Source organism: Anomaloglossus baeobatrachus, chromosome 9, assembly GCF_048569485.1.
Source record: "Anomaloglossus baeobatrachus isolate aAnoBae1 chromosome 9, aAnoBae1.hap1, whole genome shotgun sequence".
Taxonomy (NCBI): domain Eukaryota; kingdom Metazoa; phylum Chordata; class Amphibia; order Anura; family Aromobatidae; genus Anomaloglossus; species Anomaloglossus baeobatrachus.
In genome coordinates this window covers 220,640,524-220,667,067 of record NC_134361.1, presented here as the reverse complement: position 1 = coordinate 220,667,067, position 26,544 = coordinate 220,640,524, and the positions used below count along the sequence as shown (strand labels likewise).

General features: G+C 52.1%; 2 protein-coding genes across 2 annotated transcripts in view; one reads left to right on the top strand and one right to left on the bottom strand.

Moving 5' to 3' along the window:
- The window catches only part of LOC142251620 (U3 small nucleolar ribonucleoprotein IMP4-like), a 135,427-nt gene extending 109,678 nt beyond the window's left edge, over positions 1–25,749 (bottom strand). The window contains exon 1 of the mRNA XM_075324590.1: positions 25,745–25,749. The gene's annotated coding sequence lies outside the window, so the exon portion shown is untranslated. The remainder of the gene's footprint in view (positions 1–25,744) is intronic.
- LOC142250893 (doublesex- and mab-3-related transcription factor 1-like) lies at positions 69–21,468 on the top strand. The gene is made up of 4 exons (XM_075323202.1): positions 69–272; positions 616–638; positions 20,779–20,873; positions 21,464–21,468. Exons 1-4 carry the CDS (start codon positions 69–71, stop codon positions 21,466–21,468), a joined length of 327 nt encoding a protein of 108 aa, XP_075179317.1.
- Positions 25,750–26,544: the final 795 nt, after the last annotated feature.

Below are 26,544 nucleotides of genomic sequence, written 5' to 3'. Positions count from 1 at the left end.
TTCCAAGGTTAGCAGTTTATCATTTCTGGGGAATGAGATAGAGAGAACAGCTTCATTTGACATTTACAATGCCCAAGAACGTACAGCCATTTAGCCAGGTACGGAGCTCTGTTTCTTCTGGATGGACTTTACGATTTCCTAAGTGTGAACGTTGCCGGAACCATGGCTATTCATCTCCCTTGAAGGGTCACAAGTGGTTTTGTATGTGGAGGGACTGCCAATGCAAAAAATGCAGCCTACTTGCAGAAAGACAGCGCATTATGGCCGCACAGGTAAATGAGAATTTCATTTTTTTTTAATTAATTGTTTTTGAAATTTTTGCCAAATTAGGAATATTACAGACATCTATATATATAATTGCCTTATTCTGTCTGTCTGTCTGTCTTTCTGTGTCTGTCTGTCTGTGTCTGTCTGTCTGTGTCTGTCTGTCTGTGTCTGTCTGTCTGTCTGTGTCTGTCTGTCTGTCTGTGTCTGTCTGTCTGTCTGTCTGTCTGTCTCCACAAAAAAATCCCGATTTTCATGTTAGCTGCTCAATAGTATGCTAACTCCATATAGCATATATAACAAGAAAAACAAGGGAGTAGTTGCACATAAAAATAGATTTTTATTGATTAGGTTTCTTTAAAAAGACAATGTGAGTGATCTGTGACAGTGTACAAACAAACAAAAAACTTTAAACTGAACAACGCATATGAGTATACTCCTTCTGGGAATGTATGGACTTTCATCACACCATGGGTATATACCAGAATCTATAACACTGTTCAATTCTTTATATGGCTTAATATAGTTTAGGAAAATTACATAAAAAATAGCAGTTTATAAGTGATCCAACAATGCTTTAGGTGTATTGTGCTAGGCTCAAGGGTTGTCATAGGTATCCATTTTAACAAGTTATATTGCACTAGCCAACTGATATTAAAATACCGCTGTTATAAATATGCTAGTAGCTATGCTTTAGCACAAAATACAATATTATTACAAAAGCTCAATAACAAAGTATCAGAACTGTTGCACTAATTAATATAGGTGGGTAAATTAATTTCTTTGCACTGCAGCACTTCTCATCAATTAATCAATCATTAATCCTGATTAACAATGTCTGTACTTGAATAAATTCTTGCTACATTGCCTGCACTCTGCACTTTTCTTGATGTACTTTAATGCACTTTATATGCTAAACCTAGGCTATTTGCACTGTCTAACCATCATATTCCACATTTTCTACTATCATAATTAGGATAGCATCTACATAACCAGTAAATCCACTTATATCCTCCAAAAAAGAATATACACGATGCTAATGCTCCTTATAAAAATACATCATTTTATTAAATTTTAAAATAAAAAAAACCATACATGGACATGGGCACAACAAGGTAGAGAGAAGTACAAATATAACTCCCACGAATTTTGGGGAGGGTGGGTAGAGACTTGCTTATCCCCCATGTACCATGGGGGATAGACATTCAGAATAATATATATCAGTCTGTGTGAAAATCGTCCTGTACCTTTAACCACAATACTATAGGTGTACTAAAATACCAATCCTGAGAAGCAGATCAAAGTATAACCAGAAGAGGGAAATCTCAGTCAAGACTCAAAGGGTTAATAAGTAGAGTGTCCCTTGAATACAGAGTATACGTTTTTCAACTAAATAGTTATTTCAAAAATAGCATAAATATAGGTGCCACTGGGCATTCCCTCTGCTGCACAGATGAAACCAACCGCAGGCCTTACAGTATATTAATGAAATTAGCATACATCCTAAACATCCAGATAAATCATTAACACAGTCCCAAGAATAGCATGAATATACGTGCCGCTGGGCATTCCCACCACCGCACTAAGGAGACCGTCCGTAAATAAACTCACTGTACATGACTTAGGAACGTCTGACTGACGGCCCTATCTTGCCGTACTGACCCAAACCAGTTATCCACGTATTACCGCTTCTCAACCCAAAATAAGACACAGACTGCGTGACATTGGATGTAAAGGCCACAGCAGCCTCGTTTATTATCACCAAAATAATCAATAACATTTTATTCATAAATATAGTAATAACTCCATAAAACATAACCACCAGCAAAGGAGGGGGGGGTAAGTGAAGAGTCCCGTTGTACATGATTGCAACATCAGCTCCACCATGTGCCCTCAGCCGCACCACACTGGCTCGAAGACACCCAGCACATTAACATGTCCCGCTGTGACCGAGCACAGCAGGGACCCACCAACCATACCATTGCACCACCAAGGGTAACCCGTTCCTGCACTGGGTTCGCCCCCGCTCTTTGTGCAATCCACCGACTTCAAATACCCCCCTCCTTGACGCCACCGCGAGCACGTATGACACCTTGTACGTGCGAGTCCCACCACCAAAGACCAACCAGAGCCGTGACCATGGCACCAGTAACCCAAGCCTTAATTGCAAAACCAATGGGACTAAACCGAACACCATTAGACCGCACAATTCACCACAGACACAAACTCCCCTGCCCCGAACCATCTTCACAAAAAGAACTGACCGAATATGTACCTGAACCCAGCCGGCACCCAGGGCCCGATCCTTCACTAAGCCTGCGCGACCAGTCCCCAACGAGCAGCCTGAGTCGTCGACCCGACCCCGAAAGAATGGGACGCGAACTCGGCCTCGTTGAGACCGCAACACTGCAGGAACCTCGAAAAGCACCCCAACTAATAATTCGGCAAAGCCGACCTGCCTAATGGTAACAATGGGCACACGCCATGTTTCCTTGATCTCCAGCATTTCCCTGACAACTTGCCATGTCGACAAACCCGGCAAGCCTCCAAACAAGTGATCCATTGCAACCGAACACCCGAGCACTACACCTTGGCGGCATACCGGGGGCCCAAGGCCGTCATGCCTGAGGAAATGGAACAAGACCAGGGGCCTCTCCGCGCCCAAGTCAGTTCCACACAGGTGCCCTGTCAAATCATCCGGAGGTCCCTCCTCCCTAATTAGTAACACCCGTCCTAATCTACCTCACTATATGCCCATTACCAAACCAAGCCATAAATTATCCTGGACACCCCGGCAACACCAAAACCAAGTCAATCACCAATCCTAGGTCTGAAAAGACCCCACTACTATCGCCAATGCGCCAAACCTAAAGTAAAGGAAGCACACCTCCAACCTCCAACTGCCATGCTCTGCCCAACAACCCGCGCAACGTATAAGGTCTGGCATACCATCCGCGGCCAACCGCATAATCACAACCAATCGTATCCCTTAAAGGAAGCCTGAAACAAGTAGCCGAAGCCACTACCCCTTTACAAAAAGGAACATGAATTATTCTCAATGCCACCACTATAATGCCCACATATCTGCTGAATACTCTCCAACCGCAAGAAGACAATAAGGCTCTTCCCGAAGTACCAAAGGAGTTTAACCACAACCATGAAAGACAGTTATCGCATTCCTGAACCACAAAGAAGCACACGCCGCCCCTATAAGATAAATGTACACGAAATTCCTTACTGTAACTGCCCCAGTAAAAGACCCATTGAATACACGCCCACCACATGAGGGCGACCAAGACCCGACCTGGGATACCAAAAGAGTCTAAAGACCCACCCTACTATTCCAGGACTGGGGGCACCATTAACCACACCTTTCGCCAAACCCTGCATACAGCAGTACCCGGCACCAACCATAACTAAGCCTTAAACTACCACAACCAACGCCAGGCCCTATTTATGCCACGAGCCTTGGATGCTAATCTCATTCAAATTACGGCATCCAAACAAATTGCTTGCTATCACCCGTACTGAAAATGCCCGCCGGGGAGACCCCCCAGCAAATTATCCACCGGGTACGCCGAAATGGCGCCCGACCCACCGCCCACTTCCAAAACCCTGAAACCCCAAGCGACAAAGATTTCAATCCCTAGATCTTTTGTGTCAGAACCGGCCGCAACCCCCGCCAACAAGACCATATTCGCTGCTTGCTTAGCCGCAATTACCACTCCAATACCGTTTACTGGCTACACAATGTGACGGTCATACTCCTGACGTCCAGCACATAAAACCACTGCATCAAACTCACCAGGTATACAAACTGAATCACAATCATGTGACAGCTGCCCTTAGGTGAAAACGGTCCCCCTACAGCAATACAAAGGGTCACTCCCGTGGGCGCCACATACCCGCCAAGTGCACTGGCGCAAATGGCCAACTACAAACAGGCTTCCTAGACCGGCGAGTAAAACCCAACCACACCATCAGTGAACCCAGACGCACTGATCAACATGCCAAACACCCCCGCAGTCGTCACCAGTCCTTCACGCATCCCAGCCCCAATCTGCCGGGGCTGCACAATGGGAAACAAATCCAACCAGGCAAATAGTCCTGGTCACGGAATTTTAGCCTAGTCCAGCCCAAGCCTGGGCCCCTAGACCAGCAAGCGGCCCAAAGCCCCAGGCCCGTAGTGATCACAAACCCAAATCTCCTATAAGGAACCGCTTGCCGCCATGGCGTCTGTGTGTTCAAAGGCTGGAAACAAAGCAACACCCTGTCAAATCCACCACCTGTACCATGGTAAACGACCAGTAGAATCACCTTACCTGCCCGCGTACCAGCCAGTGAAAAGGTCTCTCCCACGCAGACCCGGAAAGTGGCATCTGATAACCGTCCCCATAGGCAACGGCAAATACGCCGTCAAATGCCGTTAAGCCACCAAGTGCCTTACTCGCGCATATAACTCGGGCCCCGACAAGCAGCCAACTATCCACCAAAAGCCTATTAGCAACCGTCGACATTTTCGCCAAGTAACCAGCAATATAAAAGCCACGCCCCCCTGGATATACGAACAACCCAACACCTAGGAGCACCTCGGAAGCCCGGTACCTGGCCCCTGTACCCAAATCCATCAATAGCCCCTTACTGGTACCATCCATCATCCACCAGCCCGGACCCCAGACAATCACAAGAACCAATAGGGTGGTAAGCCCACAACCAAAACTGTACTCGATACTTATGCGCCCCAATGAACCCCAAGGTGGGCGCTTAACAGCAGCGGCAACCAACGAACAGTTGCCGAGAAGATCCAGTTTAGGCAGAGGGGGATCCCCAACCACCCCTTATACCCCCTACAGCTCCAATAACCGGCCATAGACACAGGCACCAATTCCCCGGACAAAGCCTGCTGCACCGAATACACTCAAATTACAACATACAAGTATATAATGCCTAAACCGGTAGCCTTCCTGCCTCGAAACAACCCCCATGAACAATGAAGATCTGCTGCCGCAGCAAAAGAAGATAAAACCAATGTCATGTCGGCAGACAACACCCCCCCTTCCATCGTCTGATTTTAAGCAACCTCCCTGTACCGCCGGTCTAACAACAGCCAACAAAACCCCGCACAACCACTCAGCCCCTTTTCTGAGTCACCTATACCGAATGAATACCTATAGCCACACTCTCAGGGAACAACACCACGGTTCTTAATGATCCAATCGTGACCGCAGACCCATCCGCCAAAAGGCCCCCCACCAACACCTGCTACTGGGCTATGGAACCCCCAGAGGTGTGGCTAATCCCCGCGACCCCCAAACCACTCTGGACCTCACCGTAGTACCGCCTCATGGCCGTCCACCCTTTAAAACCACATCAGGTATTAAAACCCCGCGACGCCCCGGAACGTACGACTTAAGACCAACCAACAACCAGAAGCATTTGAAAACCCCCACCACCTACAAAGAACTGAAACCTAAATAAGAGGTGCAAGTGAACCTTAAGCTTACCAGGCTGACTCCGGGGTAACCCCCGGAACAGCCGTCACGTGTCCTCCGCGTCGAGCACCGTTGGAAACCTCACCGAACGATGCAGGCTGTCCTCCTCCTGGGCAGAAAACAGGCGACTGGGACCTCGCCAGCAACTGCCGGTGAGATCAATCTGCTGCACAACCCGGAGGACGCCTCAGGAGATGGTCACCGACCCAGAGCCGTAGTCGGGGGTTCCGGCCGCGCAGATGTAAGACTGCCTCCGTGCAGGGATCCAACCGCCCCTGGGTCCCCGCCGAACCCAGCTTCAGAGTCTCGGGGGCCCCCCGTAGCTTGGCACCCCCAACCCATCATGTTCTAGCAACGTGTCACTCTGGCGCAGCACTGACATGCCGCCGTTGCCCGGTGGACCCTGTATGGCCACTCGAGCTAAACCTCTGGTGGATCCGGATAGCCATGATGCCAGGGGCCGGTGCTCACGCCGCCAGACCACGCACCGCGCCACGGGTCACGTGGCCGCGTCGCCCATGGTGTCACGCTGACCCCTGCACCGCACCAATATGAAGCTGTCAGGGCCAGTGATGTCACTTACCACCGCCCGCACCGCTGCCGGACTGACATCTGGGTTCGTGAAATCCTCCCCACATCTTGCTCTGCAGCCGCCGACGATCGCTGCAGGATTCATCGCTGACACTTCCGGGTCAGCTGACACCGGCGCCGAAGCACGTGACCGCATCGCCAGACCACGTGACCGCGCCGGGTCACGTGGCCGCGACGCGCGCGTCACTAATGCATGCCACGACCCGGAAGTGGAGGGGAGGCCGGTCACGTCACTCACCGCCCCGCTGCCGACTTCCGATGCAGGTTCCGTCTTCTCTCCTGGATCCACACGTGACCGCGCCGCCGGCCCACGTGACCGCGCCACCAGCCCACGTGACACCGCCGACCCACGTGACACCGCCGACCCACGTGACCGCAGCGGGGCAGGCAAGCGCGGCGGGGCAGGGGAGCGCGGCGGGGCAGGGGAGCGCGGCGGGCCACGCAGCCGCGACGCGCGCGTCACCACTGTGCGCCGCGAACCGGAAGTGGTTGGGGGGCCGGCCACGTCACTCACCGCCCCGCTGCCTTGATCCCGCGGCCCGACTTCCGGCTCAGGCCCCGTGTTGTCCCGTCTCCTGGATCCGCCGCCGCTGCCGTGGGTCTGCCGCTGGGGCTCCTTCTCCGCCGTCGGCTCCTCGGCATCGTCTCTGGCTGAGACGCTAAGGAGGCCGCGGTCTTCGCTGCCGCTTCGGAGGCAGAGGGGTCCCACCTACAGCGCCGCCGACTTCGCCGGACCATCGCCGCAGCTGCTCCTCCTCTTCATCTGTTACCATGAGGCCCTCGATCTTCAGGATCCAAGCGATTCAGCAACAATTCCGGACGTCTTCCAGGTAGTGAATGAACCTCCCACCTCATAATTCGGCCCTATATATACTATCCCACAACTGACAACCCCCTGACCAATTACATGTCCCCACAGCACTTAAGGCCGGTTTCACACATCCGGCTTTTTGCCGTTTTGCCGGATGCGGCGCTCTCCCGTACAGTTAATACAGTACAGTGACAGCGCTGTAACTTCCGGGTCACATGCACCGGTCACATGACAGCATGTGACCGGCGCTTGTTGCGCTGTCACTGTACTGTATTAACTGTACGGGAGAGCGCCGCATCCGGCAAAACGGCAAAAAGCCGGATGTGTGAAACCGGCCTAACCCAACCTCCCATTTTTCCCGCACAAAATGCCCTACACTTTAACCCCTTGCTAACCCTCAGGCCTAGCATCCCTCCTCACTCATGTTGCCCTCCCTTGAGCCCCTTCAGGGCAGGCGTCCGGGCTTTTCTTTAATTTAATTAATGACCGTCATGGATGTCCAGCGCTGCTAAAGATCGCGGTTGTTTAACCTGTTATACCTCACTGCACGCTCCAACAGCAGCTGCCTATAATCACACTCTGCCTGGGTATCTGCCTCCTGACGAAGCCCAGGTGGTGAAACGCATTGAGGCGTGGTGGGCTTGTGACTGAACTACTTTGGATCAGGTCTGTGTGTTACTTTGATTTTCTATACTATGTGTCCTGCCTTGATGATTGTTTAGTGTACCTTTACTGATTCTGTGTACGGCTGGTCAGCAGCCGCTTATACTGACATGCAGTGTCATGGTCTATGCCCTGCACTTATTTAAAAGCGTGATTTATAGAGCTCTTTTTTGCCATCGGGTTACAGACTGTGACTGATAGCAGCTGCATGTATGGTAAGCGTCCTGTTGACTCACAGCACGACCCACACTGACACCCGATTTTGTACAGTGAGTTTATTTACGGACGGTCTCCTTAGTGCGGCGGTGGGAATGCCCAGCAGCACTTATATTCATGCTATTCTTGGGACTGTGTTAATGATTTAGGCTACTTTCACACTTGCGTTCAGCGGAGTCCGTCACTTTGGAGAATAGCGCAGCCCGTTAACGCACTGCGCTATTCTCCATAGACTTGTATGGACGACGCACTGTAACGCAAGTGTCAGCGTTGCATCCGCTGGATGACGCAGCGTCGTTATTTTGACGCTGCATCGGGCGGTTGGAACGCTGCATGTAACGTTTTTTTGAGCAGCGGAAACATTTATTTTTCACTGCGCATGCGCTTTTTTTTTTTTATCACAAACTTTATTTTATTTCTCAGTGGCCAAACGTTCAGCTGAGCGCTCGGCCGCCGGCATGTCAGGGCGCTCAGCTGAGCGCTCGGCCGCCGGCATGTCAGGGCGCTCAGCTGAGCGCTCGGCCGCCGACATGTGAGAGCTCTCAGCTGAGTGCTCGGCCGCCGGCATGTGAGAGCTCTCAGCTGATCGCCCGGCCGCCGGCATGTGAGAGCTCTCAGCTGAGCGCCCGGGAGCCGGCATGTGAGAGCTCTCAGCTGAGCGCCCTGGAGCCGGCATGTGAGAGCTCTCAGCTGAGCGCTCGGCCGCCGGCATGTGAGAGCTCTCAGCTGATCGCCCGGCCGCCGGCATGTGAGAGCTCTCAGCTGAGCGCCCGGCCGCCGGCATGTGAGAGCTCTCAGCTGAGCGCCCGGGAGCCGGCATGTGAGAGCTCTCAGCTGATCGCCCGGCAGCCGGCATGTGAGAGCTCTCAGCTGATCGCCCGGCAGCCGGCATGTGAGAGCTCTCAGCTGATCGCCCGGCCGCCGGCATGTGAGAGCTCTCAGCTGATCGCCCGGCAGCCGGCATGTGAGAGCTCTCAGCTGATCGCCCAGCAGCCGGCATGTGAGAGCTCTCAGCTGAGCGCCCGGCCGCCGACATGTGAGAGCTCTCAGCTGATCGCCTGGCCGCCGGCATGTGAGAGCTCTCAGCTGATCGCCCGGCAGCCGGCATGTGAGAGCTCTCAGCTGATCGCCCGGCAGCCGGCATGTGAGAGCTCTCAGCTGATCGCCTGGCCGCCGGCATGTGAGAGCTCTCAGCTGATCGCCCGGCAGCCGGCATGTGAGAGCTCTCAGCTGATCGCCCGGCAGCCGGCATGTGAGAGCTCTCAGCTGATCGCCCGGCAGCCGGCATGTGAGAGCTCTCAGCTGATCGCCCGGCCGCCGGCATGTGAGAGCTCTCAGCTGATCGCCTGGCCGCCGGCATGTGAGAGCTCTCAGCTGATCGCCCGGCAGCCGGCATGTGAGAGCTCTCAGCTGATCGCCCGGCCGCCGGCATGTGAGAGCTCTCAGCTGATCGCCCGGCAGCCGGCATGTTAGAGCTCTCAGCTGATCGCCTGGCCGCCGGCATGTGAGAGCTCTCAGCTGAGTGCTCGGCCGCCGGCATGTTAGGGCGCTCAGCTGAGCACTCGGCCGCCGGCATGTCAGGGTGCTCAGCTGAGCACTCGGCCGCCGGCATGTCAGGGCGCTCAGCTGAGCACTCGGCCGCCGGCATGTCAGGGCGCTCAGCTGAGCACTCGGCCGCTGACATGTCAGGGCGCTCGGCTATTAAGAGCGATCAGCTGATCGTTCACAATAGTCAGCTGCCGGTACTGTAAAGAAGAAAAAAAAAAAAAAAAAATAAAGCTTTCCGTTATTTTGTACGATCCGTAGCATTGTGTTGTGCCACTATATGCAACGCATCCGTCACACAACGCAATGCTACGGAAGCCGTCCAGCGCAAGTGTGAAACTAGCCTTATCTGGATGTTTAGGATGTATGCTAATTTCATTAATATACTGTAAGGCCTGCGGTTGGTTTCATCTGTGCAGCAGAGGGAATGCCCAGTGGCACCTATATTTATGCTATTTTTGAAATAACTATTTAGTTGAAAAACGTATACTCTGTATTCAAGGGACACTCTTCTTATTAACTCTTTGAGTCTTGACTGAGATTTCCCTCTTCTGGTTATACTTTGATCTGCTTCTCAGGATTGGTATTTTAGTACACCTATAGTATTGTGGTTAAAGGTACAGGACGATTTTCACACAGACTGATATATATTATTCTGAATGTCTATCCCCCATGGTACATGGGGGATAAGCAAGTCTCTACCCACCCTCCCCCCCAATTCGTGGGAGTTATATTTGTACTTCTCTCTACCTTGTTGTGCCCATGTCCATGTATGTTGTTTTTATTTTAAAATTTAATAAAATGATGTATTTTTATAAGGAGCATTAGCATCGTGTATATTCTTTTTTGGAGGATATAAGTGGATTTATTTGCACTGTCTGCATAGATATGATAAAATCATTGTAACAGCAGAGGGCTAGTGCTTAAGTGCTTTAGGACTGTCTGTCATTATTAGAGTTGAGCGCGGTTCGCGGTTCTCCAGTTCGCGGTTCGAGTGATTTTGGGGGCTGTTCTAGATCGAACTAGAACTCGAGCTTTTTGCTAAAGTTCGATAGTTCTAGTTACGTTCGAGAACGGTTCTAGCAGCAAAAAGCAGGGCTTTTTACAGCTACAGTGTGCAGGGAGCCATCGCTGGCAGCCTGCCAGAAGCTGGTAACCAAGATAAACATCGGGTATCCAAGCAAAGCGCTTTGGTTAGTAACCCGGTATTTATCCTAGTTACGTGTGCAGAAAGCCGACACTTCCCCGCTCAGCTCGCTCCGCCCCCTCCTGCCCGCGGCATGTACACATACATACACACACCCACTCACCTGTCCCCAGCCATGCAGTCCACGACACTGACGTCCTCAGCGCCACATGACCCCGCTAGGCTCCACCCACTTCGCACTCCGCCGCCAGCACACATGGCTCCGCCCACCTGGCACTCTGCACACATGGTCCTGCTAGGCTCCGCCCACCTGGCACTCTGCACACATGGTCCCGCTAGGCTCCGCCCACCTGGCACTCTGCACACCTGGCACTCTGCACACATTACCCCACTAGGCTCCGCCCACCTGGCACTCTGCACACATGGCCCGCTCGGCTTACCTGCGGTGATGAAGTCCCGACCTCAGTGCTGTCACTGTCCTCCATGGCCGCTGCTTGTCACATCACCTTCTCTCGCTTCTGACCCGAGACTGACTAGCGGTGACGTCACGGACCTCTCGCGATACTTGGTGTGAAGGCGGCGGTCATTGAACTCAGTGGCAGGGGCTGTCAGTGTGCTGGAGATCAGCGCAGGTAATGTACCTCGCTGACAGCAGCACTTGTCATCCCCTACAGTGACCTGGGCTGACCCATTGATGTTAGCTCAAGTCACTACATTGCTCTCCCAGCCAATGGGGAACATCCTGCTCTTCATTGACTGGGACAGTGTGGATCGTCATGGCAACCCCTTGGATTACACCAGACCTGGATTTGTTTTTCTTTCTAATAAATTGGTTAAAGAGGGAATGTATTGGGGAGTGTTTTTTCAAATAAAAATGTGTTTTTCGTCTTTTTTTTTATTACTGACTGGGTTGGTGATGTCGGGTATCTGATAGACGCCTGACCTCACCAACCCCAGGGCTTGATGCCAGGTGACATTACACATCTGGTATTAACCCCATATATTACCCCGTTTGCCACCGAACCAGGGCACGGGATGAGCTGGGGCGAAGCACCAGGATTGGCGCATCTAATGGATGCACCACTTCTGGGGCGGCTGCGGCCTGCTATTTTTAGGCTGGGGGGAGTCCAATAACCATGGACCTCCCTAGTCTGAGAATATCAGACCCCAGCTGTCTGCTTTACCCTAGCTGACTACAAAAATAGGGGGAACCCTACGTCATTTTTTTTTTCATTTTTTTGGCTAAATACAAAGCTAAGCACCCCTTAGTGCCACATGAAAGGCACCAAAGGGTGCAAAATTACAAAATGCAGGAGAGTGGGACATTATGTGTCTTTCTGCCATTATAATGACAGAAAAGACTGATATGAAGTGTATAAGCACAAGAAAATCACCAGAGCGCTCTACGCTGTGAAAAGCAGTAGAAAATGGCACTGGAGTGAACATGTGTCCGCCTCATGTAGGATGAAGCTATGGATCCTGGGTAAATTTATGTATTTTCCCTCCTTCAGTTTTTTTGCAGTACACAAAAAAAACGGAAGGCACATGGATGACAAACAGATGACATACGGAACGGAAACGGATGCCACACGGATGCACCCGTGAAAAAAAACGGACTGTTTTTTGCAGACCGCAAAAATGGATCGGTCGTGTTAATGTAGCCTTATTCTGATTTGCCGTTTATAAACAGCAGGCAGAAATAAGTGAATAACGCCCCCCAGCGTCAGAAAATCTCCGGGGTTTCAGGGGTAGCTGAGACCCTGGAGATCATGATTCCGGACGGTTTTTCCGGTCCCCGCTCACGTGATCACAGGTATACACCGTATACCGATGATCACGTTACAGTAAATGACAGTGTCGGTAAAAAAATTATTTATCTCCCATCTGGCATGAACAAACATGATAAATCTCCTCCCCGGTCCCCTCCGGTCCCCCGGTGTCGCCAAAGTGCCCCCCATGATGGCCTCCCAGAAATCCAAGATGGCCTCGCGCACAGCAGCGCGCCGGCCGCATTCACCCTACTCCTCTGATTTCTGTCGCATGTGCCATGACACATGCGACAGAAAACTCCTCCCCAGGCCCTGCCAGGTCACCCCCTATAACCCCACCGGTGTTCCCCGGTGTCCCACGGTACCTGTGCAGTGTTGATCCCCCCACGGCCCTCTCCTTCACAATAGACGCTGCCGCATGCACAGAGCGGCTGTCGGCTCAGCTTCCTGTGTTCAGACACAGTGAGTGGTGGTTATGCATCTGTAAGCTAAATGGGCGGCATGGTGGCTCAGTGGTTAGCACTACAGTCTTGCAGCGCTGAGGTCCTGGGTTCAATTCCCACCAAGGACACCATCTGCAAGGAGTTTGTATGTTCTCCCCGTGTTTGCGTGGGTTTCCTCCGGGTACTCCGGTTTCCTCCCACACTCCAAAGACATACAGCGCTATGGAATTAATAACGCTATATAAATGACTAAATTATTATTATTACTGCAATGCCCTGCTCATGAGGTAAGGAACATAGTTGATCAGGAGAGCTATATACTACATTTTCCAAATGGAGGGATTTGCTTTTATAGTTTCCCTGCTGAACGACTACCAAACATGAGAGTCCGTTATACGCCACAAGAAAACACATCTAAATAGCGAGTTCTGTTGTTAAGTATTCATTCAGCTGGATAACGGGACTTAAAGGGGTATTCCATCTCCAAGATCCTATCCCCAATATATAGTAGGTGGAATAGCAATAATATCAGCAAATACCAATATTTGGAAATGTAGAATAGTTCTCCTGATTAGGCATGCCCTTACCTCATGAGCAGGGCATTGCAGCTTTGGTAGCAACCATTACGACATGGACTCTGCTGCTGTGGACCCGGGGAGAGTGAGTGCAGATTCATTGCACCCACACTCCTCACATGAAGGGTCTGCACTCCTAGAAAATGGGGGATACGTTCCCTGAGTGTCTCCCCCCATATTCTAGACGGTCCAGAGTCGTCGTGGGACCCCTTTTATTTTTTTTCTTACAATAAATTGGTGAAAGAGGGAATGTTTTGGGGACTGTTTCTTCAAATAAATTTCTTTTGTCTTTTTTTTTTTTTTTTTTTTTTGTTAGTACTGACAGTTTATGATGTTGGGTATCTAATAGACGCCATGACATCACAAACTGCTGGGCTTGATGTCAGGTAACTTTACAGCTAGTATCAACCCGATTTATTACCCCGTTTGCCACTGCAACAGGGCACGGGATGAGCTGGGGTGAAGCGCAAGGATTGGCGCATCTAGTGGATGCGCCACGTCTGGGGTGCCTGCGGCCTGCTATTTTTAGGCTGTGAAGGCCCAATAACTATGGACCTTCCCACCCTGAGAATACCAGACCACAGCTGTCCGCTTTACCTTGGCTGGTGATCCAATTTGGGGGGGACCCTACTTTTTTTGTGTAATTATTAATATTTATAAAATAATTATAAAAAAAGAGCCTGGGGGGACCTCCACATTGGATCCCCAACCACGATAAAGCTGCCAGCTGTGGTTTTCAGGCTACAGCCGTCTGCTTTACCCTAGCTGGCTATCAAAAATGGGGGGACCCAACGTCATTTTTTTTTTTAACTATTTTTTAATAGAAAAAATTAATGGGCTTCCCTGTATTTTGATTGCCAGCCAAGGTAACGGCAGGCAGATGTGGGTGGCAACCCATAGCTGTCTGCTTTATCTGCGCTGAGAATCAAAAATACCGTGGAGCGCTACGTCATTTTTTTTAAAGATTTATTTTTACAGCACTGTGATGTCCAGCAATCAAAATACAGGGAAGCCCATTTTGTTTTTAGTTATTTAAATAAATAATTAAAAAAAATATATATGGGCTCCCGCTGCATTTTTTGTATTGCTAGCTAAGGGTAATCCAAGCAGCTACTGGCTGCTAACCCCCACTGCTTGGTGTTACCTTCACTGGCAATGGAAAATCCAGGGAAGCATTTTTTATTTTTTTTGCCAAAAAACTTGAGCTTCGCCATATTTTTGTATGCTAGCCAGTTATAGCAGGCAGGTGCTGGAAGAGTTGGATACAGCGCCAGAAGATGGCGCTTCTATGAAAGTGCCATTTTCTGAGGCGGCTGCAGACTGCAATTCACAGCAGTGGGGCCCAGAAAGCTCAGGCCAACCTGTGCTGCGGATTCCAATCCCCAGCTGCCTAGTTGTACCTGGCTGGACACAAAAATGGGGCGAAGCCTACGTCATTTGTTTTCTAATTATTTCATGAAATTCATGAAATAATAAAAAAAAGGGCTTCCCTTTATTTTTGGTTCCCAGCCGGGTACAAATAGGCAACTGGGGGTTGGGGGCAGCCGTACCTACCTGCTGTACCTGGCTAGCATACAAAAATATGGCGAAGCCCACATAATTTTTTCAGGGGGCAAAAAACTCCTGCATACAGTCCTGGATGGAGTATGCTGAGCCTTGTAGTTCTGCAGCTGCTGTCTGTCTGTATGGAGAAGAGCAGACAGCAGCTGCAGAACTACAAGGCTCAGCATACTCCATCCAGGACTGTATGCAGAAGTTTTTTGGCCACCAAAAAAATGACGTGGGCTTCGCCATATTTTTGTATGCTAGCCAGGTACAGCAGGCAGCCACGGGCTGCCTCCAACCCACAGTTGCCTATTTGTACCTGGCTGGGAACCAAAAATATAGGGAAGCCCGTTTTTTTTAATTATTTCACTTATTTCATGAAATAATTAAAAAACAAATGACGTGGGCTTCGCCCTATTTTTGTGTCCAGCCAGGTACAACTAGGCAGCTGGGGATTGAAATCCGCAACACAGGTTAGCCCGAGGTTTCTGGGCGCCTCTGCTGCGAATTGCAGTCCGCAGCCGCCCCAGAAAATGGCGCTTTCATAGAAGCGCCATCATCTGGCGCTGTATCCAACTCTTCCAGCAGCCCTGAAGCTTGCTGAGTAATAATGAGTTAATACTAGCTTTGTTTTACTAGCTAGTATTAAGCCAGAGATTCTTAATGTCAGGCACGTTTGACCCGGCCATTAAGAATCTCCAATAAAGGGTTAAAAAAAAGACACCGCACAAAGAAAAAATACTTTAATAGAAATAAATACACAGACACATTAGAGACTCCATGTTTATTACTCACTTTCAGCCCTCCACCATCCATGGTCTTCTGTCTTTCTCGTTCAACAAATGCAGCTCTGCTCCATCACTGCTGCATGGGGGAAGACGCTGCTTCCCGTGCAGCCTTCACTCCGTGAGAGATCAGTGCTGCTGGCTGTTAGCGGTAACAGCGGTAACGCTGACAGACGCGTTACCATAGCAACGGTGCTCCGATCATGTGATTCCCGGAGCCGCGGTTAGCGGTGACGTCACCGCTAACTGCGTTGCTATGGCAACGGTGATCTCCGTTAATGACCGGCTGTCTCAGGGGAGTCGACCGTGTGCTAGAGCATGTCGCCGGTACACGGCGATACACAAATGTGCACCGTGTACCGGAGAGTGCAATGACAGGACCTAGGACAGGACATGACGTCAAAGCCATGTGACCAGTCTGTAGCCAATGAGATAATAGCCACGTGACAGGTCACATGGCTATTTTGACGACGTCACGGAAGATCCTGTCAGTGCTGGTTATCGGGAGGACGCAGCGATCATCGGAAGGAATAGTGACAGGAGACAGAGTGCAGGACGCATCGCGGGCACCGGTAAGTGTTATGGCAATGTTTATTAACTGTATGTGTACATTTATAATGCGTTTTTATGTGTTTGTGATTGCCTCCCATTCTTTCCTATTGGTTCGAGTTCGGTTCGTCAAACGTTCGCCGAACCGAAGTCGAACGGGACCTCGGTTCGGCGAACCGAGCTCGAGCCGAACCGCGGCTGGTTCGCTCATCTCTAGTCATTATGCTTCACAGTCAGTGGTAATTTTATCAGTGTGCCAATTCACAGTGCTATTTGCATTTGCATAAAAATTACCTTTACAGCAGAGGGCCAGTGCAATATAATATTGGTTATAATCACCATGTAGCTGCTATATAATAGGGTCAGTGCAATATTTAATATATAATATATGAACCAGTTTAATCAGCCGTTTACTGAAGATAGTAGGCTAGCAGCTGCAATGTGCAGGTTCAATTAGGTGTTGTTGATGAGAAGTGCTGCAATGCAAAGCAATGGATTTACCCACCTATATTAATTAGTGCAACAGTTCTGTCTGTTTGTCTTGCTCCAAAATGACGTCACTACAGTGACAACCGTCGCCACAGAGCGTGCGCTAAAGAGCCTGCGACCGACGGCTCAGCTAAGTGAACAGCACGAACTACAGCTCGACAGGGCGACGCCCGACACCTTTCCCCGAACCCACACGGACTCCCCAGTGACTGCTGCAGCCCACACCGGCAACCCAGCCGAGACATACCCTTGCGTTGCTGGGATCGTGCCGGGAGTCGGCGTACGCTGGTAACCATGGTACACATCGGGTAACTAAGCAAAGCACTTTGCATAGTTACCCGATTGTGTACCATGGTTACCAGCGTAACTCTGCTCCACCCGTCCCCCCCGCCCTCCGCATGTATACACTGAACATGAATACACGCACGTACGCAAACACGCGCACAAACACACACACACACACGAATAGTCACTTGTCCCCAGCCATGCAGTCCCTGGCACTGACATCCTCAGCGCCATGGCCCCGCTCGGCTCCACCCCCCCATCCTCCGCATTTATACACTGGACACACACCTTGGCACTACTGCACCTATGATCCCCCCCACACACACACACACACACCCCGTCACTACTGCACCCATGATCCCCGCACACACGCAGGCACTACCGCTCCCATCATCCCCGCACACATGCAGGCACTACCGCTCCCATCATCATCCCCGCACACACCCCGGCACTACCGCACCCATCATAATCCCCGCACACAACCCGACACTACCACACTCATCATAATCACCACACACACGTAGGCACTACCGCACTCATCATCATCCCCGCACACACCACGACACTACTGCGCTCATCATCATCCCTGCACACACCCCAGCACTACCGCACTGATAATCATCTTCGCACACAGCCCGGCACTACTGCACTCGTCATCATCCCCGCACACACCCCGGCACTACTGCGCTCATCATCATCCCTGCACACACCCCAGCACTACCGCACTGATAATCATCTTCGCACACAGCCCGGCACTACTGCACTCATCATCATCCCCCGCACACACCACGACACTACTGCGCTCATCATCATCCCTGCACACACCCCAGCACTACCGCACTGATAATCATCTTCGCACACAGCCCGGCACTACTGCACTCGTCATCATCCCCGCACACACCCCGGCACTACTGCACCCATCATCATCACCGCACACACCCCGGCACTACTGCACTCGTCATCATCCCCGCACACACCCCGGCACTACTGCACTCATCATCATCCCCGCACACACCCCGGCACTACTGCACTCGTCATCATCCCCGCACACACCCCGGCACTACTGCGCTCATCATCATCCCTGCACACACCCCAGCACTACCGCACTGATAATCATCTTCGCACACAGCCCGGCACTACTGCACTCGTCATCATCCCCGCACACACCCCGGCACTACTGCACTCGTCATCATCCCCGCACACACCCCGGCACTACTGCACCCATCATCATCACCGCACACACCCCGGCACTACTGCACTCGTCATCATCCCCGCACACCCCCCGGCACTACTGCACCCATCATCATCACCGCACACACAAGCACTACCACACTCCTCATCATCCCCGCACACACCCCGGCACTACCGCACTCATCATCATCCTCGCACACATGCAAGCACTACCTGAGTGAAGTCTCCAGTGACAGCAACTCACTTCAGTTGCTACGTGGAGCTGACACAGAGCGGTCATGTTCTACGACGCTCTCTGTCAGCTTCATGTAGCAGAGCTGAGAGCGTCATGTGGATTACTTCGGACCTGGATGGGTGTTTGGATATTAATAAAGTGGTAAATGTTTTTTTTTTTGTCTTTTATTCCAAATAAAGGATTTTTCGTTGTGTGTGTTTATTTACTTTCACTTACACGTTAATCATGGAAGGTATCTCGGGGAGACGCCTGCCCATGATTAACCTTTGACTTAATGGCGAGCTATAAGCTGCCATTTAACTCCTTATTACCCCGATTGCCACCGCACCAGGGCAATTCGGGATGAGCCGAGTAGAGTCCCGGGACTGTCGCATCTAATGGATGCGGCAATTCCGGGCGGCTGCTGACTGATATTGTTAGGGTGGTGGGCTCCCCATAATGTGGGGCTCCCCATCCTGACCAATACTCACAGACTAATGGCAGATGTAAACTGCCCAGGCCAAAAAGACTAATGCACTGCCAGGATGCAGCAAGACCTCCATTAAATCCTACCTCCCAACCTTCCTGGATATAGCGGGACAGTCCCGATTTTATACCTCAGTCCCGTTCTCACGCCCGGGAGCTATGTATCCCGCAGTGCAGGTATAAGCAGCTGCCAAGCCCCCACACTCTGCCGACCACGCCCCTCCGGATGCTGGCCACAATCTCTGGATGCCTTCCATGGCATTTATGCTGCTGGCCACGCCCCTCTTTGCTGTCATCCACGCCCCCTCTCAATGTGGACACACACACTTCTCGGATGCCTTCCTTGTCCCCTCCTGCTGCTCGCTCGATGATGGCCACGCCCCCTTTGCCTGCCCCTTCTACCCAGGATCCTCACATGTGACCGGCTCATGTCCACAGCGGCTGCTTCAAAAGCGTTTGTTCTGCAACTGAGGTAAGTGCAGCAGCTGGGAGAGTGCAGGAGGAGAGAGCAGGAGGAGAGAGCAGGGGAGCAGCACTTGTGTCTTCTCAGGTCCCCCCTGTGCCTGCAATAGAAAAAGCAGACACAGAGGGGACTCAGAGAAAGCAGCCAGAGGAGCCCTCAGTGCCCCCCAGTGCTGCCAGCCTGTGCTCTCAATGCCCCCCCAGTGCTGCCAGCCTGTGCTCAGTGCCCCCCCAGTGCTGCCAGCCTGTGCTCAGTGCCCCCCCAGTGCTGCCAGCCTGTGCTCTCAGTGCTCCGCCAGCCTGTACCCTCAGTGCTCCCCAGCACCACGCCAGCCTGTACCCTCAGCGCTCCCCAGCACCACGCCAGCCTGTACCCTCAGCGCCCCACCAGCCTGTGCCCTCAGTGCCCCCCAGTGCTGCCATCCTGTGCCCTCAGTGGCCCCAGCACCACGCCAGCCTGTGCTCTCACTGCCCCGCCAGCCTGTGCCCTCAGCGCTCCCCCAGTGCTGCCAGCCTGTGCTCTCAATGCCCCCCCAGTGCTGCCAGCCTGTGCTTAGTGCCCCCCCCAGTGCTGCCAGCCTGTGCTCTCAGTGCTCCGCCAGCCTGTACCCTCAGCGCTCCCCAGCACCACGCCAGCCTGTACCCTCAGCGCCCCATCAGCCTGTGCCCTCAGTGCCCCCCCAATGCTGCCAGCCTGTGCCCTCAGCGCCCCCCGTGCTGCCAGCCTGTGCCCTTAGTGCCCCCCCAGTGCCGCCAGCCTGTGCCCTCCTTGCCCCGCCAGCCTGTACAGTCAGTACCCTGCCAGCCTGTGCCCTCAGCGTCCCCCAATGCTGCCAGCCTGTGCCCTCAGCGCCCCCTTTGCTGCCAGCCTGTGCTGTCAGTGCCCCCCCAGTGCTGCCAGCCTGTGCCCTCAGCGCCCTCCCCCACCAGTACTGCCAGCCTGTGCCCTCAGTGCTCCCATCAGCCTGTGCCCTCAGTGCCCCCAGCACACCACCAGCCTGTAGCCTCAGCTCCCCGCCAACCTGTGCCCTCAGTGCCCCCCCAGCGCTGCAAGCCTGTGTCCTCAGTGCCCCGCCAACATGTGCCCTCAGCGCCCCCCAGCACCACGCCAGACTGTGCCCTCAGTGCCCCCAGCACCACATCAGCCTGTGCCCTCAATGCCCCACCAGCCTGTGCCCTCAGTGCCCCCCAGTGCTGCCAGCCTGTGCCCTCAGCGCCCCCCTGTGCTGCCAGCCTGTGCCCTCAGCGCCCCCCAGCACCACGCCAGCCTGTACCCTCAGCGCCCTGCCAGCCTGTGCCCTCAGTGCTCCTCCAGTGCTGCAAGCCTGTGGCCTCAGCGCCCCGACAGCCTGTGCCCTCAGCGCCCCCCAGCACCACGCCAGCCTTTTCCCTCAGCGCCCCACCAGCCTGTGCCCTTCAGTGCCCCCCAGTGCTGCTAGCCTGTGGCCTCAGCGCCCCACCAGCCTGTGCCCTCAGCGCCACCCAGCACCACGCCAGCCTGTGCCCTCAGTGCCCCCCCACACTGCTGCCAGCATGTGCCCTCAGCGCCCCCCCCGCAGTGCTGCCAGCCTGTGCCCTCTGCGCCCCCCGCAGTGCTGCCAGCTTATGCCCTCAGCACCCTCCAGTGTTGCCAGCTTGGGCCCTCAGTATCTTCCAGCATTGCCAGCCTGTGCGCTAAGCATCCCTAGGGCCAGTATGTATGCCCCACAGGCCACCACTGTCAGTATCTATGCTCCACATGCCCCAGTAATGTGTATGCCCTCTACTGACCCCAGTAATGTCTATGCCACTTACTGACCTCAGTAATGTGTGTGCCCCCACTGACCCCAGTAATGTTTATGCCCCTAGTAATGTGTATGCCCCCCCCCTGACCCCAGTAATGTTTATGCCCCTAGTAATGTGTATGCCGCCCACTGACCCTAGTAATGTTTATGCCCCTAGTTTAGTGTATGCACCCACCACGGACCACAGTAATGTGTATGCCCCCCCCACTGACCTCAGTAATGTGTATGCCCCCCCACTGACCCCACTAATGTTTATGCCCCTAGTAATGTGTATGCCCCCCACTGACCCCAGTAATGTTTATGCCCCTAGTTTAGTGTATGCACCCACCACGGACCACAGTAATGTGTATGCCCCCCCACTGACCTCAGTAATGTGTATGCCCCCCCACTGACCCCAGTAATGTGTATGCCACCCAAGTAACATGGATGCCCCCAGTGATGTCTATGCACCCCCAGTAATGTGTATACCCCCTGGTGACCCCAGTAACATATATGCCCCACCCAGGGCTGTCTATGCCCCGTGTGCTGTATTTGCCCCCAGCCATCACGCAGTGCGGCCTTCAAAGCCACATGCCCTGGAGGAGCTGGACGAAGACAAGCGGGGGAGGTGAGTAAGGCTGCTGCCAGCTTCCCCATATTAATACCTCTAATGTGTCTGTATGTATGATGTGTGTATGACTGTATAGATTTACGTCTGTTTATGTGAATTTTGTGAATTTTTCTTCAAATATATATCTATAACCTGGGGCCAGCCCTGCTGCTGGGTGTTAGTGACATAGAGGGGTAGAAGAAGTGGCCTGATGCTTCTAAGGACCCGTGCACACCTTCAGGGAGGACAGGAGATGCTGCATCCAGGACCCTGAACACGGGCAGCTGTGGTCTACTGTGGAGAGCACTCGTAGCCCTGCAGGAGAGGACCTGCTGCATCCAGGACCCTGAACATGGGCAGCTGTGGTCTACTGTGGAGAGCACTCGTAGCCCTGCAGGAGAGGACCTGCTGCATCCATGACCCTGGAATTGCAGATTCTGGCCAAAATTAGGCACACACACCCCTTTTCCAATTCCCCCTTATCTGCTAATAACCACTCAGACACCAATTTATCTTTGGATAATTTTGGCCATAGCAGCCATTTATTAAACAAATACATAACATGTAAAATTTCGCATTGTGGTAAGGTCCTTGAAGCTAAAACCCTGGTGATTCCCATAACCAAGCCATATAACCAAATTGCTCCCAGCCGTTACCCACACTGGCTCAGGAGCACCAAAGTGTAAGGGTTATTCCTTCATTAACCACCAAAAACACCCACGGGGGCCCCGACATACCCCGTCGGGATCCCCCAAAAATCACCAGGTGACCAACCATTCTGCCAATGAGGGGATCCATACCCGGATGGGTTCCCCGAACCAATTTAGAACCAACTTCAAGGACCCACCAAAAACCTGCCACCAGGCCACTACGACCCGATAAACTTCCATATCGCCTCCCACAAAACTTGCAGCCCATTGCGAACTCAAAGTCTTTAGGGAGGGCGGGTGGGACTCTCACTGGTGTCCCAGAGCGGGAAAAGTGCCGCTCCTCCCCCAGCTTCACCTTTTTACTATACCCTGACTTACTCCCCCTCCCCTACCCGTGACATCATGACCTCCACTCCAATCAGTGTCATGCTGGCCTCCACACATGCCCGGGGGGAGGGGGGGTCAGTGCTCCGGCCATTCTTGACCCTGGAATTGCAGATTCCGGCCAAAATTAGGCACACACACCCCTTTTCCAATTCCCCCTTATCTGCTAATAACCACTCAGACACCAATTTATCTTTGGATAATTTTGGCCATAGCAGCCATTTATTAAACAAATACATAACATGTAAAATTTCGCATTGTGGTAAGGTCCTTGAAGCTAAAACCCTGGTGATTCCCATAACCAAGCCATATAACCAAATTGCTCCCAGCCGTTACCCACACTGGCTCAGGAGCACCAAAGTGTAAGGGTTATTCCTTCATTAACCACCAAAAACACCCACGGGGGCCCCGACATACCCCGTCGGGATCCCCCAAAAATCACCAGGTGACCAACCATTCTGCCAATGAGGGGATCCATACCCGGATGGGTTCCCCGAACCAATTTAGAACCAACTTCAAGGACCCACCAAAAACCTGCCACAACAAGGGCACCTTGATAACCTTCAAGTGCCTGAGACCCCCCCTCAATAGCAAAGCTCGCTCAATACCTCCCTGCAATCCAAGTGCCCACAATCAATCCGTACTGCATTCAAATGCACCCCATCCGCCTACCAAAATTCGTCATCCTCTCACTCCAGCTCAAAAAGCCGAGCTGCGACTCCCACGTTGCAGCCCCCAAATTTTTTGAGATAACGCTATTAACTTTCACCCGCACCTTATTCAGCTTCTCCACAGACCATGCTTTCCGCCCAAACCCTTCTTGGAACAATGTCCCACCACACAATTATCACGCCTGGAAAAGACACCCATAACCGCAACAAGTCATGCTTAGTATCTTTATCAAAGTCCGAGAAAGCCGCTCACCCAAATAGGTCCCTCGACGCGTAAAACCAAAATGTCAGGGGGCCTGCCCAAATGAGCATAGTTATGCACCCCCTGCAACACCGTATTCCACCCCATACCCCTGATTCCAACCCATCCGACAGGAGCCCTATCCCTCCGACAAAATTTAGCTGTCTCCTGTTCCTTCTCGTATCCGCTCTCTGTGTTCCCCAGCACACATTAGAATGGCCCAAGATCCAGACCAGGCTGGAAAAACGGGGGGGGGGGGGGTGTCTGAAAAACAAAGCCCTAACAAAATTACCAAGTAGCTCCAATACCACCCCAAAGAATGACACCCCCCCCACCCCCCCTCCATCAGAACCAGTCTTCCGATCAATTGCCCCTGAAACATTGCGAACCCACGACTTACAACGCTGAGACTTCCATCGACCAATCTGTTTAACTGTCTTAGCAGGGAGACCACACCCAGAGGTTTCCACTGCCGTCCCAAGACGAAAAGAATGCAACGCAAACCTCGCCAACCAGACCCAATGATTTCAAACATGCCCACAAAACACTAATGAACTAATATCTGGACAAAAAGACCCGTCCTCGAGACATAACAATGGGCCATCCTGACTCGGATGGACCTTTGCAAAGCTCAAAACGCACTGCCAATGGCACATACCTGATGCCATAACCTTCCCTAAACGAACCCGCCTGCCCCCACTTTATCCATTTTTGATTTCTGGATCCAAAATTCGATCCCCATGCTCCAAAAATAGGACGTCACTATTACCCAAGCCCCCGGGGCACGTCACCCTGGGAAATACCAATTCGCCAATACACCAAGCCCCGAAAAACCGCCAACGAAAAGCCAACCGCAACAATGATACCTTAATTCCCTACCCAAACATTCCAATAAGCTAAATCACACAGGCCGTCTACCTATGGCCCCTATGCACACCCTTCAACGCCTGAACTACCCAAAAATTTGTTCCCAATCCTGTACACCTCGCAACCAGAAACCAAATGCCAACCCTGTAATCAAATGACTCAACTTCGTGGAAGACCAACCTGTTATCGCCACTCCCCCGATTTCCCAGGAACAATCCTAACTGGGAATCCTCATTCATCATGCCACCACCCAACCACCACTCCCAGGAACCCATGTGGCCTAATACGCCGCCCACGTGGTACCAGTCAAACTGCCTGAATCCGTGGTCTTGCTGCTTGAAGACCACGCTCCAAAGCTGCGCAGGGGACTACAAGCTGCTGCCGTCCGCCACTACCGCAAAATCCCGGAAACAATCTCACTGAAACAGGAAAGGAGATCCGCTATTAGGTCCTCTATACCTGGTACCTGAGCTGCTGTGACCCGTATTAATTTCCCAACAAATAAAAACCAACCGCCGCAACACCCGAACAACTTGGGTAAAATATGCCGAGCCGTTATTAATCACTAGCACCACCCCCATATTGCCCCAGTTGAACCGGATCTACTTATTCCACAACTGGTCACTCCCCAAATGGAGTGCGACCATCATCGGAAAAAATTTCCAATAGCGACACATTCCTTGTCAACCCCTCCGCCATCCAACTTTATGGTCACCAATCCGCACATCACTGACCCTGAAAAAGGCCCCGAAACCTGAGTCACCCGCAGCATCTGTAAACAATTCCAATTTGAAATTAACCACTACCTCATCCTTAAGCAACGAACCACCATTGTCCTGCTCCCCAAAAAATTCTCCCCAAACCAACAAGGCCGCTCAATGTTCCTCCGACAAACTTATGTAGGGGTGAAGAGCAAGCACTCCAGCTGTCGCGCAAGCTAGCCAACGTGAAAACTCGGCCCATTGACCTTACCCGACACGCAAAATTAAGTTTCCCCCAATAGCGATTGAACCTCCTTTAATTGTAACTTCCTCACCCGGCATGCCCTTGCTACCTCAACCTTAAGCGTGGCAACCTGTCGTCAGGAAGCCGAACCTCCCAAATCACTGAGTCAATTACAATGGCCATAAACTAAATACAGGTATTTGGCCGAACAGTTCTTCCCCAGGCGCCAAAGGCACCCCAAAGCCTCTCGCTATCCATTCCATTGCTGCTAGAATTCTTGTGCCTGTGCCGAAACAGCCAATCCCACACACCGACAATTCATCCCGGTAAGGTACCAGTGATGCCAAACCAGAAACATCACGCCCCCCCCATTCTAAAAAAGAACAAAAGGTTTCAACACATGTGCACGATACTGCACTACCCATTGGCAAGCAGGGGTCTCCAAAACAATTTCCCTTCCAAAAACAAACTAATAACGAACACAATTTTGGATGAACTGGTAAGAGCCGGACAGCTGCCTCAATATCCATCTATTGCCATCAACATACCCCTCCCACAACTCTTTACCTACTTTGTAGCCTCATCAAACGACGTATACAACACCTAACGAAGCTCAGCCAGTATACCATCATTCGCTGACCTACCCCTGGGATGAGACAAATGGTGGATTAGCCGAACTTTACCTGGCTCCTCCTTGGCCCCCCCCCCCCGAATGACGAAACCACAAAATAAGAAAAGGTAGGGGGGTGACTAACTGTGCCCCCCATTCTCCCCAACGCCACCTCCTTTCCTAACTTTCCACCTACCAGCGCCAAATGCTGATACACCGAGGGAGATTCCTGGTTGTCCCTGGAACTTCAAAAACAGGGGAAGGAATCCTGAAACCCTCCC

Excerpts from the sequence above, each read along its gene's own strand:
- LOC142250893 (XM_075323202.1), top strand. The coding sequence starts at position 69 with ATGCCCAAGAACGTACAGCCATTTAGCCAGGTACGGAGCTCTGTTTCT. Across the intron at positions 273-615 it reads AGCGCATTATGGCCGCACAG|GTTTCTTTAAAAAGACAATG; the intron begins GTAAATGAGAAT and ends TTTATTGATTAG. Across the intron at positions 639-20,778 it reads TCTTTAAAAAGACAATGTGA|CACCACGCCAGCCTGTACCC; the intron begins GTGATCTGTGAC and ends AGCGCCCCCCAG.